General features: G+C 41.6%; 1 protein-coding gene across 2 annotated transcripts in view; it reads left to right on the forward strand.

Annotated features, from left to right (window-relative positions):
- Nucleotides 1-3,704: 3,704 nt before the first annotated feature.
- RYK (receptor like tyrosine kinase) overlaps nucleotides 3,705-18,718 on the forward strand; it is an 89,658-nt gene continuing 74,644 nt past the window's right edge. For both annotated transcript variants that reach the window (XM_076005350.1, XM_020288009.2), the window contains exon 1: nucleotides 3,705-4,142. In XM_076005350.1, the coding sequence (XP_075861465.1) occupies nucleotides 3,911-4,142 (232 nt within the window). In that variant the 5' untranslated portion in view covers nucleotides 3,705-3,910. The remainder of the gene's footprint in view (nucleotides 4,143-18,718) is intronic.

The following is an 18,718-nucleotide window of genomic DNA, read 5'->3' on the forward strand; positions in this document are numbered from 1 at the left end:
ATATGTACACAAAGACGTATGTACAAGGTGTTAGGTCTGTTACCAGAACTGGTGAAATCCATGAGTCCATCCCAACAAAACGAATGCCATGGAGGTGCCTGTGTGGCCTTGTCCAAGATCTCGACTTATTTTGATCAGTCAAATAATAAATTGTATAGACCATTACTTTTTGCATGATTTCATTTCTGTAAGAATGAAAAAAACACATACACATAGTTTTGTGTGTGTTTAAATACATATATATATAAGTAAATGCCTAGAAAAAGGGCCACAAGAACATACACCAAACTGGGTGGTGCAGGAAGAGAGATGAGTGTGTGTGTGGAGGGAATTGTTTATATTTTACTTCATATACTTTCATGCCACATGACTCTTTTACAATGCAAATGCGTTAATATATTACTTGTGGAAAGAGAAGTTTATGGACAGCAGCATTTCCAACTGATCCTTGTAATTGGAAGGAGCCTATTTCAGAACTTAGAGCCACCCCTTGCAACCCTTCCCCCAGCTAAGTGGGTGTAGTCAGGTCCAGGCTGGGGAGTTGTCCCCTGGCACCTATCCTTGTGGGCACCAGCCAGTAGATACTTTCAGCAGGCGCCAGAGTCCACATATGAAACACCTGTTACCTCTGAGTGGCCTCGTCTCCACACCCATGGCATCTCAAGCCCGAGGCTGGCCTTTCTTAGGAACAGTGAGACAACAAGCCCTGCTCATGGTATTTTCCCGGCCTTCTGAAATATGTCTCCTGAAGGAGGAGAATAAGGTCAACCACCATGACAAACAAAACCAAGAGCGGGGCCAGTGTGTGGAGTGTGGTGATGCCTGTGGCCTTCATTTTCCTTGGGGCGAGGAAACCTCAGGAGGCTGAGGTCAGGGCTTCCCAATATTTCCAAGCTGAGGCTTATTGGGAAATTTCAAAAGTTGCCACCCACACCTTGGCAGCGGAGGGAAAGGAAACCTCCCCTTCAGGGCTGAGTTGGGAATTGTGTGGGACCAAGAGTCCCGCAGAGACAGGAGAGAGATACAGGGAATCTGTTCCTTCTCTGAGGGTTTAATGGGTAAAGTGTTGGGAAGTTTGTAATTTTAACCTTACTCAGAAGTAAACATTCAAGTATAGATTTGAAGGAGGTAAGAGATGAAGTCGTGTAGATGTCAGAGGGAAGAACATTCCAGGCACAGGGGGCAGCAGTGCAAAGGCCCTGATGTACAATTGTGTCTGGTGTGTCGGAAGAACAGCAAGGAAGCCACTGTGGCTGGCGCTATGGGGGAGAGTATTGGAGAGAGGAGAAGGAGATAAAGTCAGAAGGAAGGGGGAAGGTGAAGAGTGAGAACTGTCTTGACACCTCCTAAGAACTTTGCCTTTTATTCTAGATAAATTGGGGAGCCACTGGTGGTCTGAAAGCCAGAGTGTGGCCTGGTCAGGTTGATGTTTAACCAGATGGCTCTGGCTGCTGTGTTGGGAACAGTAGGAAGGAGTAAGGGAGAAAGGAGGCAACTATGACAGACCAAAGGAGAGACGGTAGAGCTGAGATCTCCTTAACTGAGCGGCCAGAGTCAGAATCACGTGGAGGGCTTGGGAAGGCACACATTGCCAGTCCTCACCCTGGATTTGCCATCTCTGTTGGCCTGGGGTGGAGCCTGGGAATTTGCATTTCTACTAGTTTCCAGGTGATGATGATACTGCTGGTCTGGGAACCACACTTTGAGAACCATTAACTTCTTCACAGCATTGATGAAAATGTGAATAAACACTTGTTTATCAAAGTCCTCAAGGAAGCACTCTGCTCACCCCTGTGTTCCCAGTGCCTAGTGTGATGCATGGCACCTATGTTTATTGGGCTCAGGCTCTAGGCCAGGCACGGTGCTAATGAATGAAGTTCTTGAGGATTCCTAGTTTGAACTGTTTGGAGGTAACTGATGATGAAACTTAGTCAGGAAGTGGTCATTAAAGGGAAGGGTTCCTTATAATAACAATAACAATAGGTGTGACATGCACCAAGTGTCAGCCTAGGTGTTTTACTTATATCTTCTCCAATTAAATCCTGTAAAAGCCCTGGGAGTCAGGCATTCTCACCCCAGTTTTATGAGCGAGGAAACCAAGGCTTGAAGAGTTTCAGTTTCCCAAGACCACAGGATTAATAAATACCAGAACCCAGCCAGGCCTGACTGACAGCCCTGTGGTGTTTACATCACAGACTGCCTCAAGAAGTCACTGAGAAGAGGGGACCTAGAAGAACTAAAGAAGCTCTAGAAGATAGGATCTTCCTTACTTGGGGACTGTGAACCTTTTTTAAAAGCAATGCAGGAAATATGGCATCTTTCTTTTAAAAGATAAAATGCCTCCTGTCTGAACTGAGATCCCTGCTCAGGCAGCATGTTTTCACCCCCAAGCCCATCCTGACAGAGTCTTCGACTCCTACAAGGTAGCAGTGGATACCCCCAAAGAGGTATTTTTGCTGACTTTTGTGGTTTTTATCTTGTCTGATGGAATACTTTTCCTTAGCTCTTACCCTCTTCCCAGCCTCTTCCCTAGGATAATGGGTGTAATATTCTGAGCTGAGGGGCTGAAGCTTGACAAATCTAGGGTACCTTATCTCTAAACCAAATTCATCACTCTTGCTAGAAAAGGAGAAAATCAAGTTCAGGACTTCCCTTCCTCATCAATCTCTTTTTCTCCCTTCCCTTCCCAGAGGATAAAAATAGCCACCTCCTGGGGCCTCACTGCAGCTGGAGCAACTGTGCCCCAAAGCTGGGCCTAGCCCAGAGCAGCTGCTCCCCCAGGTGTGGGGCCTGGTGGGAAGCTTGGGGTCAGGACCAGGACCTGTCCGCTGGGACAAAGTGACCTCAGGCTGAGGAGGGACCCTTGGGAGCCTCATCCAGAGATGGGGCGGGTTCCTGGAACAAGTTTGACGGTGATGGTGGGCGGCTCACGAGAATATACCATGGGCTCTTCTCCCCATAAAATAGACCAGGTATATCCGCGGTTCTTAACCTTTTGCCGGTGGGGGACAGGGACTCCTTACGACGAATGATAAAACGTAACGTACATAAGCACTTCACATACAACGATGTGCACAGACGCAAATGCACACCGAGGGACACACAACTTTTGCACACAATTTCATGTTACCGGGAGACTGTCAAAGCCTGGCATGGGTCACAGATTAACAACCCCAGACGCGGGCATATTATAGTGGTGTGGAATGATTATAAAAAATAAAAACAGTAATGGGTAAAAGTAAGGTTACTAAAGTTTGCTAAGCTCTTTCCAGCAAATGTATATAATACAAATCCATGAAAATAGACACGGAAACGTTAAAGTTGATCTCCGATGGTGGGATGAAGGGTGATTTCTGCTTATCTGCATTTTCTCACTAAACAAAAATCATGTTTCTCTTTTGCAACCAGAGCAGCGGCATGCAGGCATTTCCGTGGACCTGGAGCGCCCACTTGGCCGCAGGCGCGGCCGGGCCTGGCTGCCTGGACGCTCCGTCGGGGGAGGAGGGTCACAGACAACAGACGAGCAAACTTAAGACGCGGTGACAATGTGGGGCGGGGACAGGCTGTTTTAGAGAGGGTGACCGGAGCGCCCCCGGTCCCGACCCAGGTACTTCACAATCTAGGCACTAACCCGCCCGGAACGGGCGGTGCGTGCGAGCTCCCGGGGCGGCGGCGGCGCGCACGGGCGCGCGCCCGCGGGCAGCCTCCTTCAGTGGACGATGCCGCCGAGGAGGCGCTGGCGGCGGAGGCGCGCTCTGGCGGTCTGAAGCGGCGGCTGGCTGCCACGGGCTGGCGGCGCGATGACCTGGGCGGCCGCCCCCGGCTCGGGGCTGTGAGGGGCTCGGGGCCGGGGGTGGGCGGCGGCGCGGCGGGCAGCAGACGCTCCTCCTCGGCGGCGGCGGCGGTGGCCATGCGCGGCGCGGCGCGGCTGCGGCGGCCGGGCCGGGGCCGCCTCCCGGGGGCCCGCGGCCTGAGGGCGCCGCCGCCGCCGCCGCTGCTGCTTCTGCTCGCGCTGCTGCCGCTGCTGCCCGCGCCTGGCGCTGCCGCCGCCCCGGCCCCGCGGCCCGCAGAGCCGCCGCCTGCGGCCGCGGGGCCCAGCGTGAGCCTCTACCTGAGCGAGGACGAGGTGCGCCGGCTGATCGGTGAGCCGGGCCGCCTGGGCCGGGCGGGCGGGCGGGTCGCCGGCGGGGGCTGCTTCCGGCCGCGGACCTCGGCGAGTCCCCTCCCCGCCCCCAGCGCTCGCCATCCCTTTCCAGCACCCGGGTGCGCCTCGTGGCCCCGGCCTCTGCCTGCCGTGCTGGCCGGGAGGTGTGGTCCCTGCCCGGCCTCCGCCCCGGTCAGCCTCCGGGGCTCCCCCCTTCGCCCTGGCTGCCCCGCCGCACCGGGGACCCCTCCGCCGCCGCGGTAGACGCGGATCCACCCCTTCCATCTTCTTTACTGCTTCTTCAGACCTCCTCCCTGTTCCTTAGCGTCTAGCGCCCATGCAGTTTTTCTTCCCTGCCACACAAAGTTTCTTTGACCTTTCCTAAGCGTGTTACTCTAGGGTCCCGGATTTTGGATGCCTCCACATTCTCGTTTTAGACCAAACCTGCAACCCTTTGGCTGTGGTTTTGATGCTGCAGTGTAGAGGCCACGCTACTGTGCTCATAGTTCCTGGTTATACGTTTACAAAAAAGTGAGGGAGAAGTTATAAGGGTACCAAATGTTCGAGGCAGCCTCCAAATCTTGGGACCTTATAAGCATGTTTTAAAATAGTGAATGAATCGCTAGGTAGCAGACCTTTTTTTAGTTTTAGTACTTTTTTGGTTCTTGCTTTGGACGTTTTGGAGTATACAGTGATCCTGTACTTCTGGGCTACTCTCCTACTTTGAATACCTTGAAGGGAAAGGAGAACTTGGCTTTGGTTCAGCTGGTGGTTTTATTTACCTTTTTAGCTTTGTCGTTCGGGGAATTAATTTCAAAAATTGATGGAGTTCTTGTGTTGGGACTTTGTGGATTCCAGAAGTGTGACCCCATAGAGGAAAGTCTTACAGGAATGGCCCCCAAAGGGAAGACTTTGGTAGTTGTGGATACCTGGATATTTGCTTTTTTGCGGGTATTATGGCAGTCCCTTTATTTCGTCTGAGGGTATGATGCTTCTGAGTGTTTGAGGGGGAAAATTATTCTGTATTGCATGCATTATCTGCCAATTTTATCCTATTTTTTCAAGTTGTAGGTCTTTCTTGATATTTCTTAAGATGGATTTCAGTGTAGAAATGGATTTACTTTTAGCAGTCTCTTTAGATTGTTTCATGTATGGATTTGTAGTCTTTACCCAAAGAATGCTATGTTTTTGTAATGTGGTGCCATTTAATCCTTAGTCCAGCTGAATTAGCTGAACCTGCAGTTTAGCTGAATTCAAACTGTAAGTTGGGTTAGTACTTGGAACATAAGACTAAAGCTTAGAAAAAGTCATACTTATAAGACAATTGGTACCACATTAATTTAGAAAATATTAATGTATTATGCATGGTTTTGTAATGGTTTTTGACTAAAAGCACTTGTGTAACTTGTGACTTTGTTTACATTTGTTTCTTCTCCTTCGTTCCCACCCAGGGGTTGACAACCGGGGCTGTCATTAATTGTCTGCCATATACCTGCTTCTACATGCTTTATCTACATTATTTCTTCTGCTTTTCTTGTGATACAGTGAGATAGGTGTTATTCCCATTGTAGAGATGAGGAAAGTGAGGCTTTAAGTAACTTGCTCAGGGTAACACAGTTCATAATTTTATTTTTTTAGATGAAACATGATGTTGACACAGGCTGCAAATTTTTATTGAATGAAATGAAGATATTATATATGTAGAAGTTTGATTATGGCATGGTGGAAAAGAAATCATTACTAACTAATACTTGAAATGATGTATTTGTTGTTTTATTCAATGGTAGACTGGAAATTAATTTTCTAGCAATATTTGTGGCAGAGGAAGCTCCTGAGTGGTGAGCATCTAGTTTATGCCCCCAAATGAGCTATTTCAGGGAGGGTAGGAAGCATTTCCTCAGTGAACTCTGTTGTCCACTTGTGGGATGAGAGGGATCTCTAAGCGTATTTTCTCTAGTGCAAATAGGGTTGACCTGTTAGGGAGGATCTCTAGACACCCTGTCCTGCTAGATTCAGGTCCTTTCTTTTTTTTATTATTTCAGAGTATTACAGGGTCAGATCCTTTCTTTCCGTACATTCCCATCTCCTTCATACATTCTTCCTTTAAAGTTATTCCTTGGCTTCCCTTAGGGTAGGGAAGAGCAAGCGAGTAGGTCTGAGATATATACTAGGCATCCTAAGTTCTTATAATGCAGATTCCATAGAAACTGTTAGGGTGTTTAAGACTACTTGAAATAGTACTTTTGTATAATACCATATTTTGGAATTACAGTGGGCATGGGAAACTATCATTATATAGTATTTCTAAGAAATTATAAGTAAGAAATTTATAAATGAAATTGATAGTGACAACTTTATAAATTGAACTAATTGCCCTTGATATGAAAATAAGTTGTTTTTAATCCAGTTAATATATGTACATAGTTTTTTAAAAGCCCAGTAACACTAAAAGGCTTTTAACAAAAACAGCAGTCTCCTGCCTTTGGTGTTTTTTTGGCCCTACTTTCCATGGGTAGCTAGTATCTCTATTAATTTTTCCGTTTTGTTTTTGTTTTTGTTTTTTTGTTTTTTTCCTCTTTCAGAACTGGTACCAATTTTTTTTAATCCTTGTTTTTTACTTTCATAATTCTAAATCAGTGTAGAACAAATATTTGACTTCCTAGTATCATAACTCAGTTCTTACTCCCCTAAACCCTCCAATATAGTTATATGACATTTTTGTGGTAAAATTAGTGGTTACTATTTATATTGTTATGTACATATATATTGCTAAATGATTACCTACTATTATGTTTTTTCCTATATGTTTTTATTTCTCCTAGAGCAAATAATTGCATCTTAAACTTTTTGGTTTGCTTTCTATGGCTGTGTTCTCTTAAATACTCCAAGAAATGTTAAATGCTTTTTGATTTCCCCCCCCCAGGTAACACATCAGATCACCTATCAATTCCACGTGGTTTTCTCTTAGAGGATCCTCACTCTGCAACATCTCATCCTCTTGCTCCAATCTGGACAAGTGGATTGCTTTTTCTGGGACTTTACTTCCCTTCTCTCCTGTCTTGGAATCTCTGTTTCCAGGATCTCCTCTTCTTCCTTTTTCTTGGTTTGCTTCATTTTGCTAATGTGTATGCTCAGTAGCTTCCTAAGAAGGGGTTCGTGGGAGATAAATTGAGGCCTTGCATGTCTGAAAATGTCTATCCTATCCTCATACTTGATAGGTGGTTTAGCTGAATTTAAAATATTGTGTAGAAAATAAGTTTTTTTCATAATTTCAGTGGGATTTTCACAGTTTTCTGTCTGAAGGGTTTTTGATGGGAAGTCCAAAGCCATTCTGATTTCTTTTTTATTCTCTGTTGGTTTTTGAGGTCTTTTTCTCTGGCATTCTAAAGATTTTGAAAGCTTTTATGTGGTTGGTGGGTTAGTTTCTTCCTTTCTTTCATTTTTGTATTATCTTAAGGGTTCTTTTAATCTACTCATACCATTCAGTTTTCAGAAATATATGTTACTTCTTTAATAATTTCCTACCCTTTGTTGTTTTTTGTTTGTTTGTTTTTTCTTTCTGAGATTTCTATTGTTTTGGTTATTGGATTGCCTAGAATTGATCTTCAGATTTCCTTTTTTTTTTTTTTTTTTTTTTTTTTGAGACAGAGTCTCACTTTGTTGTCCAGGCTAGAGTGAGTGCCATGGCGTCAGCCTAGCTCACAGCAACCTCAAACTCCTGGGCTCAAGCGATCCTCCTGCCTCAGCCTCCTGAGTAGCTGGGACTACAGGCATGCACCACCATGCCCGGCTAATTTTTTATATATATATCAGTTGGCCAATTAATTTCTTTCTATTTATAGTAGAGACGGGGTCTCGCTCTTGCTCAGGCTGGTTTTGAACTCCTGACCTTGAGATCTTCAGATTTCCTTATCTCACCTCTCATTTCTTTGTATTGGAAAAGCTGGGCAGGGGGAGAATTTCTCAATTTTGTCTTCTAAAGCTTTCATCTTTAAAATTTTAATAATCATGTTTTAAAATTTTAGAATCTTTTTGTTCTCTGTTTCCCTTTCATTGCATTTATTTTATGGATGTATCATCTTCACTTACCTCTGAGGTGTGCATTTTAATTTTTTCTGCTTCCTCCAGTGTACCTGTTCATTTCAAGGTTCTTTTCTGTGTTTGTTTATGTCACAAATATCTTGTGATCCTTGGCTGTTTATAATGAAGAGCAAGATGCTGAGAGGTTGATTGGAGGGGAGAGAGAGCATGTGTGTGTGATAGTGGTCTAGTGACTTCCCTTGGAGTTTGGTGGATTTTTCATTGGGAGTCTGCTCCAAATATTAGCACTTTTGCATCTTCTTTTGGCGGCTAGTCAGTGTCTGTGAAGAAACCCTCATCTCCTGCCTCTAGTATATTTGGTGATGTACCAGCTGCCAGGGTTTGGGCAACCTGATGAGGGGAGGGATGGAGGCTGTAGACTTTGACTTTTCCTGGCTAGTTTTCCTGCCAGTGTGATTTAGTTTCTTTACAAAAAACTTTGGATTTCCTGCTGGACCTAGGGGTTCAATTGCTTTGAGCACTCCCTTCAGTAGCCCCCCTCTTGTCAGGCCTGAGCCTTAGGTCAGGCTTTGGTACCTCCTTTGGTACCTTTGGTACCTCCAGGGCTGAGCCTCTCAGGGGTCCTGCAGCACAGTGACCGCTCGCTCCTCCCATCTTGCAGAAGTTTGTTGAAATGTATCTTCTTTCACTTTCTGTTTGTCCTTGTGGGTTGATGTCTTTGTGATTTCTTTGCTGTCATTTTAGAGGAGTTTTGGAAGGAAATGGGGATAATGGCCTGTGGTGATTCCACAGCGTGTAAATGGCAGTTAGGGTTGGGCTTTAATTATTGAAGATGATGTGTGGCAGTTTTTTTGTATTAACAAAATTAAGAAGAATAGTAGTGGAGGTCATAATAAAAGTTGACACTTTTTAGAGTGCTATCATTTCCTGTGTCAGGCACAAAGGTATTAGGTAGATACTGTTATTTCCATTTTATAGATGAGTGTCTTAATCTGTTTGGGTTGATGTAACAAACTGCTGTAAATTGGGTACTTATAAATAAATTTATTTCTTACAGTTTGGAGGCTGGGAAGTCTAAGATCAAGGCACTGGTGGATTTGGTATATGGTGAGGGCCTGCTTTCTGGTTCACAAACTGCACCTTCTTGCTGTGTTTTCACATGGCGGAAGGGGTGAACAACTTCCCTTAGGCCTTTTTTAAGGGGTACTAATCATATTCATTAGGACTGCCCTTATGACCTTATCACCTCTCTGAGGGCCTCACCTGCTAATACCATCACCTTGGAAGATAGGATTTCAAGGTAGGAATTTGGGGAGGACCCAGAGCAGCCCTGATGGAAGTCCATTCTGAAGACTTCAGAAACTTCAGGAGCTTTTAATCTCTATGTGGCCTTCCTGTGACCCCATGCCCTGTTTCATTGCTCTCATTTACTGTTCTTAACAGGCTGCAGTGTAGGCATCCATTTCCACATCTTAGTGATGAGCACCTTGATTCAGGGCCCTTTGGACAGTGAGTAGAGAGAGGGCCTGGTCATGGCTTAGTCCTGCCTGAGTCTGGAATACATACTGCCTTTGCTGTATGTATACTCCAGGAGTAGAATCTGCATTCCTGCTGCCTCATGTGCTCGTTAGTGGTCATGATGATTATCTGCATCCTCCCATGTTTTTTATTTAATTGATAATTTTCATAGTACTGAACTCTGTGAAAGTCTGGAGCTTGTGAAAGTGGTATGTGGCTGGGGCAGTGCCAGAGGCTTGGGAATAAAATGCTGGTGGGTGGGTGGTATGCCATAAACCGGTCCTGGCAACAGTGGGGTGATGATAGAGAACTTGTGGTGATGGGGTCAGGGGGTAGACTCCATCTCCTACCAGTTAGAAATCCGCTTTGAATAACTTGCTTCTCCTTATCAGATAAATAACTTCTGGAAGAGTTAAGTGTGTTAACATTGTATTTAAAATCAGGTCAGTGCTATCATTGCTCCCCAAATTAGTTCAGAAAAAATTTATGAAACTAAACAAAGTATCATATATTGTACACAAATGGCCATTCAAAATTATTAGATTCCTTTCCCTGAGGTACTCAAATCATAGGGAAGACTAACAGTTATAACACGGACATAAGAGTTATATTGCTTATGGACACAGTAAGTTTTATTATAGAAGTGATGACTTTTGATTATGGGGAAGGAGAAAGGAAGAGAGGCTTAGAGTGTTTAGGGAAGGTGTTCCAGAAAAGAAGACATTTGAACCTTATCTTGAAGGATGAGTTTGATAGAAAAGAGGAGCAGGTCATGGCAGACAGAGAAAATAGTGTGCACAAAGTCACAGAACTATGGGAGCAGCTATGTGTGAAATCAAGGAGTGGGAAAAATCTAATGTGGCTGAGGTAAAAAAATTAGTCAAGCAAGGGAACGCCAGAATATAAAGCTGGGAGGTAGGTTGAGGTTAGAGTAGGAATTTGAACTTTACCTCATAGTTAAATTCTTCAATGTTGAAGAATTTAGAAAAAGAGAGTACACGGTCAGGTCTGGGTTATAGAAAAGATAACTTTGGCCCCAGTGAAAAGGATGGCTTGGAGACTGAAAAGTTGGACCTGGAAAATTGGATAGAGCTACTACCTTTGTGACGGTAAGAGGGATCAACTAGGGCAGTTGAAGGTGTGGGATGGATTTGTAAGGAATTTGCAAGAAGAGTTTGTATAAGGCTTAGTGGCGGAGACTTTAGGGTTAACATATTGACTGCCATGTGAGTTGTATTTAACTCAGGATAGTTTTGAGCCAGATGCCTTGTGAAGCAAAACCTTGCAGTTGGTTCGTGGAAATTTTACTCGTTGATGTTCTTATTGTTATAATTAATATTGACAACTTAATTCCAAAAACGTGGATTGCATTGCATATAACTCACACACAGAAAACAATAAAAATAGCCAGCTAGAAAGGATCGTTTTGTTATAAAACACTGTGGCCCCGGGGAAATTTTTTTTTCCTAGTGTGGCAGTCAATGTGTCAAAAAAAAGGTCGAGGGCAGGAATCACAGAGGAATCTAGGGTTTCAGATTTGGGCAGTTGAACCGAAGTACCCTTTCTTTTTGGGAAAAGTGGTTGGTTGAGAGAAAGAAAATGAAATGAACCATCTGTTCCTCTCCTCCCAGTACCTCTCTTTCCTTAAGTCTCAGGCCGAGTGTTTGGTGGGCAGGACAGTGAAGTTGTCCTCTGTGCTAATGTGTCTGGCATAGTCTGCCACAGAGCCCAGATCATGGGTGGGGTGCTGGCAGGTTAGCACCCTGCAGCAAATCCTTAACCCTGGGCATTTTGGGTGGGGTTGGTGGTATTGACACAGCATCAGTTTGAATCCATGTGTTCTTCATTGGGAGCGCAAAGCTGAGACATTGTGCAATTGTGGGTTTGAGGTTTTCTTTTTTCTTTTTTTTTCTTATGCTACACATGTGTGGGAGAACTCTAACCAATTATGGCTAAACCTGTCCCCTATGAGTCATATCCCGAGTTGACTAGTCATTTCCAAAGGTGCTGCCTAAAATGCTGTTTGGGTTTTAAAGCATCACTTTAGGAACAAATCAAGCACAGGGTATTTATACAAGCATCCTGAATTGAGAAGTTCCATAGCATTGCTTTTAGGGGTTTGATGCAATTATGCCAGGGCTCTGAAAAATTTTGCTAGCTATATATCCTAAAACAAAACATAAACTTGTACATGAAACAGAACCATTAGCTACTCTGAAATTATATCACACTTAAAAGTATGCTTTTTGGTGTTTCCCTGTTGATGGAAATTGAATACAGTATTTTCTAATCAAAATGTTATTAAACAGCTTTCACTTGTGTAGGACCTCTTAAAATGTGCCAAAATAAATGCCTAACCCTAACCCTGAGTTACATAACAAATACTTACTGAATGATTCTTTTTACTGTGCCCAGCAATGACAGTGCTGAGTTTCATAGGTCTCATTCTCATTCTTATATAAATTTTAAGATGAAATAAATGGCACACAAGTCTCTAGTTAGGAATCACTTGTAATTTAGGAAGGAGTAGGACTACATCTTGCTGTGTGCCAGGTACTTTACACATATTCTCCTTTATTTTATCAACCGTAGGGAGTAGGTGGCATTGACATTTTTTAACAGTTAAGCTGAGGCTCTGGGAAATTACAGAATTTGTTGGTGGTTACAGATAAGTGTAGAGCTGTGTAACTCCACAGTGCGTGCTTTCTCGACTGCCTCCGAAGGTTGGCAGTTTACTGAGGCTTTGTCTAACCAACATTGTCTGAGGAGCTTTAACAAAGTACAAATTCCTAGACCTACCTGAACAGTGTGTCTAATTGATCTGAGATAGGGTTCAGCTAAATTTACATTTTTCCATGCCATGTTTAATTGATTACAAGATGTACAGTTTTTCCACATTTGAACATCTCTGAAATTGGAACCATTTTATTCAGTGGTGAGTCATCAGTTAATTGATAACTTTTTCCTTTCTTAGTGGCACAAAAAATAATGATGCACTTTAGGTTAAATGAAATGTGGTATTATAAAAAGGTAATGTTGTAAAGGGAACTTAGACATAATTTGCTACCTTTCTATTTCGCATGTGTGGGTATGTGTGTGCCTGTCACAACTTTCTTTCAGAATTGTAAAATTCACTGGTGGTAATAGCTGTGTAATAATGTAATGTCCTTTTAGGGAAACCATGTGATGGATGAGATATTGTCCTTAGGTTAAGAGCAGTAGCAGGTCACTTTTCAGCTAAGAAGTTGCTGGTAAGGAGAAATGTCAGTGGTTCTCCACCTTTTTTGTGAAAGCCTTACTTTACCCTAATTATCTGTGAATCATGAGGTCTTCCAGTCTTCCTATTGGGAACAGATATATTCCAGATTCTATGTGGCTGCTAGGCACTATTACCTTTTGTCTTTTCTCTTTGCTTGTGTAGTTTCCTGTTATATACATGCTCTGATCAGGACTCAGCTAAATACAGGAGGGCACTTCTCTGCAGATATTGGAAATTTTCTCTGTTCACCTCTTTCTGGTACTTTTTCTTGCATACTCTAGCTGTCTTGGTCTTTCTGGACTTTCAGCTTTGTCTCTTCAACTCCGCTTACTTCAACTCCCCGAACGACTAAACTCACGTAGTTAGTGTCCCTTCTCTCAGGGATCACTGTCATTTGTTGCCTGGTGTTTATAGTGCCTTAAACTGGTGTTTCATATATATGTCTGTTTTTTTGGTTATTTCAGATGAGAGGGCTTATCTGGTCTCTGTTATTCTGTCTTGCTCAGAAGTGGAAATGACTGAAGTTTGTGTTTTTGATTGTTTGCGTCTTTCCTGAAGTTGTTTAACTCTTTAAATTATTTGTTAAAGAAGAGAACTAAGTCCAATTTAAAGAAAAGTGTTTAAGGTTTATATATATGTGCATGCATGCATACACATGTGGGTGTATCGTAGATAAATAACATGATGTTGGAGAGAGTATTGGTTTTGGAATCTGCATATTTGAGTTTTAATTCCCATCTCCTTCTGCTATATGTAGGTAGGCAAGTAATTTTTCTGAGTGTTGGTTTCTTTGTATATAAAATGGGATGTTTTTCAAGGATTATTATTAGCATAGAGGCTATAATGTATATAAAAATGCTACATATCCCCAAAACAATTTATTTTAGTCAGTGGTGGGGGATTTGCATGTTTTTGAATAAAAACCAAAATGAGAGGATACTAGGTTCTTTAGATATCATCTGGTTGATTGCTTTCGATAGCAACATGTATTTACCTACTCATTGAATAATTATTTATTGAGTGTATACAGGCCTTATTTTAGGGACTTGAGACATATTTTGGTGAATAAAACAGATAAAGGGCAGGGCTCCCTGCCCTCAGGGAGCTAACTTCTAGCAGATACCTAAGTGATTGGCCTGAGAAAACAATTCGATTAGCTTTGGAACTGACTTCAGGTTGGCAATTTGCAGTGTATTCTGTTGCTGGTGGGAAGAAGTTCTCTCTTGTGCTTTGAGACCCTGGACATAATAACCATCTCTATCTGGGTCACTAATGGCCTCCAAGACTGATTGAGATAGTGTACTCTATTAGGAGTTGGCTGTGAGAATTGAATGATGATGATGTCCAACTGTGAGGAAATACTCGGGCTTTATTATTACAACTGTATCTGTGATACATGTATGAGCTGGTCAAATCATTTTCTCTTTTTGATAGGGCAGGAAACAATGGCATATTATTTTCTGAAGTATCTTTTTACCAGATAGAATATTCTGGCTATACAGCAGGGTGTGGCTAATATTTTATGTTGTAGTGCTAGAGAGTATACGTTGTGTTTCTGTTGCTTACTATAGGATAGGATCTGGGAAGCACCTTTAACATCTCTGCAGATGTGATACAAATCACATCTTCAGGAAAATTCTTTTATGAATTTTCCTAGATGACATATATTCATTGGATGTGAAATCTTGTTCCCTGACCCTGTATAAGTATCTAGCTCTCTTTATAAATTCCTATCTATTACAGTACTAGTACAAAGCTAATGGGTGGGGAAAGGTGACAGTGCATCCGTTTGAGCCATCCATTTGAAATCAACCATACCTCTCCCCTTGGTTCCACACACCTTCTCCCAAAGGGGATATTACCACAGGTACTAGAGAGGCAAACCTGTTCATAGCTTTTGTGATAGATAGCTTTGGGTTTTCATTTTCAGGGATCACAGATTACAGTGAAAGTGAAATTCTGAATTTCTGGAGAATGGGGGAGGGGAGATGCTTAGTAAGTGGATCTTTGCACCTTGTATCCTGGTCTATTAAAGCAGTTCCAACTAACAGCCACACCAGTGGATTGCTTTTAAGTGAGCTATTGATTTTGACCACATTATCATGTTTTCTTCCTGAAGTGGCAAAATTAGGAAAAGTGCTGAGTGACTGCAGATGTCTGGCTTTTCCTTGGGAAGATCAGAAGATTCCTTGCCATGTTTTCTTGAAGCTGATTATTAAGGCACCTATTAGGACCATAAGGATGGGCGGGCCTGCCTGCCTTTCTTTAGTGGAAGCCAGTTTTCGGCAGAAAGGAGGCAGCCTGAAGGTTGTGGAAGGTGGGGCCATATTTATGTTGTCTGCTGTTGTTGATCATGCATATCTTCTTTCTCTTAAAAGCTCTTTTACACTCTCTGTGTATGAATATACACTCTCAGTTCTATCAAGACATTTAAGGTTGCAGGAGAAATATATGAGGAGAATGCTGAATATGGCAGAGGATTATGTGAAACACCTTATTTTTAATCCACAAGATTATTTGAACAGCTATGAGGATTGAAGATTTATGTGCTTTTTTTTAATTATGCAGAAAGGATGCTTCTGTTTTACAGTCTAACATTTGTAATGCCCGTTTTTACGCTGTTAAGTATTTGATCTCAGCTAATTTTCTAGATATAATCTAGCTGTAGCTAGATTTATTAGAATCTGATGAACAAACTGTTATTTTATCTATTTCAGCTTCAAACTAGGAACATTTGAAATAAGAGCTCCTTATTTCTTTTCCCTTTAACATCCACTGGAGTATATTCAGTGGTTTCATATATATTAAGTGATTTTGGTTTTTTTCTTTTATTAATGTCTCATATGCCACTTTCCTCAGAACCTAGAAGATTATCTTGACTAAATGAATTTTTACATAAGTTTTGACTGCCATACGCGGAAGTTGTGGATGATATCATGGAATAATAGTGTTTTAAGCTCATATTCCGAAACCATGGATGATATCATAGAATAATAGAATTTTGTGGCCGAGAAGGGACATTGACATCATCTGGTCTACCTTCTTTGTTTTATTATAGAGAAAATTGATGCCTGGAGATGGTGGTTAAATAATTGATTGCCAAAGGTCACTCAGCTACTTAGTAAAGCCAGAAGTAAGAACTTTAGTTCTGTTTCCATGAAATCATTTTTGTTTTCTTGCCTTAACTGATTCCTGACATTTTCTTTATAATGTTTCTTTTAAAACCCATTTTTGTTGTAGTTGATTTTTATCAACAGCCGGCCCTTAATGTATCTGAGCTGCTACAAACAAAGACCCAGGCCTGCTTGTAATGTGTGCAAGGTAGTGGGAAGACAGACATGTGAACAACTCCCTGAAATATATTTTAAGTGCTATAAGGGTGGCTCTTTTTGTAAAAAGGAGATGGTTTGCTGATTTGGGACTAATCAACGATATTTATGCCCTTGGGAAACCAATAGTTAACTTTTAAAATCATTTGGAAAACATTTTTGAATTACTAAATTGTTAGAACTTGAGCTAGGTAGGCCAGGTTATGTAGTACACAGGCCTTGAATTAATTTTGAACTTAAAATTGTCTAGGGAACAATGAATTTTTCTTGATGAATCTTGAGAGTTTTGCAGGAATAACTTTGGTTTTTCAGAAATTGGGTTGTTTAAAAACAAAATTATGAACAAATGCCATGGCTTCTAAGAAGAGAGCAACATTACTACTTTGCTGGAATTTGCAGTGAGAAATTTAAGTCTGGTTATTGAACAGCTGAAGTGTTTTTGTCCTAAGTCATAATAAAAAAATTCTATGCATTCCAATGACAAAATGCTGCCTCTTCAGTCCATGGCTGTCCATTCTTGTTCTTGTCCACCTTCTAGTAGAGCCTCTTTTTCTCTTGGCATCCTTGTCAAAAACACTAGCCAGCCTGATATGGTGACTTGTGCCAGTAGTCCCAGATACTCAGGAGGCTGAGGTGGGAGAAGTGCTTGAGCACAGGAGTTCAAAGATTATAGCCTGGGTGATGGATTAAGACCCTGTCTCTAAAAAAAAAAAAAAAAAGTAAAATTTACCCAGAAATATATAACTTTATTTCTGGACTCTCAATTCTTTTCCATTGGTTTACATGTCTATCATTATGTTATACTACACTATTTTGATTAAAGTAGCTTTATGGTGAGTTTTGAAACCAGGAAGTCTGAGTCCTCCAACTGTGTTCTTTTTAAAGATTATTTTAGCTATTTGAGGCTGCTTGCAATTGATATTAATTTGAAGATCTGCTTTTCCATTTTTGCAAAGTGGCTGTTAAAATTTTGATAGAGATTATAATGAATCTGTAAATCACTTTGGGTAGTATTACCATCTTAACAATATTAAGTTTTCCAGTCTATGAACATGGGATGTTTTTCCATTTATTTAGGCCTTCTTTAATTCTTTTAGGAATGTTTTGTAGTTTTCAGTGTACAAGTATTTCACCTCCCTGGTTAAATTCCTAGGTATTTTGGATGTTATTATAAATTGTTCTCTAATTTCCTTTTTGGATTGTTTATTGAGGGACCAGCTCTTACCATACATATTATTTTTCCTTTCCTACTTTGATTGATTTGCTCCAGGACAGTGTTTCAGCATCCTCTTCTCTTTTGGTTTCTGTGACATTTACCTACATGACCTTTGTCTCACTAGAGTTGTTAGAGTCATCAGACCTCTACGAAGTGATCATCCTCAGTGGCTTTATTCCCCTAATTTCATTTATTCCCTCCCTTTATCCCAAAGGGATATCAGAACCCACCCTGATTATCTCTCAGTTGTTACTCCTTTGACCATGCTGGTGTCCTGGTTCCCAGATCTCTTTTCCAAATAAGGCATTCATTGGAATATCCACCTTAGACTTGATTCTCAGGCCTTGGAATGTCCTTTTCTGACTATAGCACCCCAAGCTTCCTTCTCAGTCATCCCCTTCTACTAGAATGAGGCAGTGTTTCCTGGTCTCATAAAGAGTTACCCAATTCCTGGCTTATTGCAGAACTAGTTTAGTAAAGGATTACTGAATAAATTGTTATACTCACTGCCTCTCTGACCATTCCTCACAGTCTACCTCACCTCTGTGATGCCAACCACACCACTCCCTGACAGTGATGACCCCTGCTTTCAGACCGCATTTAATTGCTATTGTCATATTCGAAACACTAATAATTAGTAACAATTAAAAAATAGAGTATCTAGGTCCTATCTTTATACATCTTTTACTTTTCTCTTTAAAAAATTTTGAATATATGAAGGGCAAGGAAAGAAAAAGATTAAATTCAGAAATAAAGTATGATAGTCTCTACAGGTTTCCTATTTTTCTAAAAATTAATGTATTTAAAATTCTTTATATTTCATTTATTTCTTATCAAGATAAAGCATACTCATTATAGACTATTTAGAAAACATACAAGACCGTAAAGAAGAAAAATATCATACATGATTTAACCATGCATTGGCAGTTTTTAATAAATGTATTCCCAATCTTTCTTTCATTTTTTTTTAATGTGGTTGAAGCCTTTTGTAATGGTTAAGAGTATAGGTAACTCTTGAGGTAGATGGTACTTGAAAATCTATATATACTTTTTTTTTTTTGAGATAGGGTCTTGCTCTGTTGCCCAGGTTGTAATGCAGTGGCCTCATTGTAGCTCAATGCAACCTCGAACTCCTGGGCTCAAGCAATCCTCCAGCTTCAGCCTCCAAGTAGCTGGGACTATAGGTGTGCCACCATGCCCAGCTAACTTTT

This window comes from Microcebus murinus, chromosome 1, assembly GCF_040939455.1.
Source record: "Microcebus murinus isolate Inina chromosome 1, M.murinus_Inina_mat1.0, whole genome shotgun sequence".
In the NCBI taxonomy this organism is placed as follows: domain Eukaryota; kingdom Metazoa; phylum Chordata; class Mammalia; order Primates; family Cheirogaleidae; genus Microcebus; species Microcebus murinus.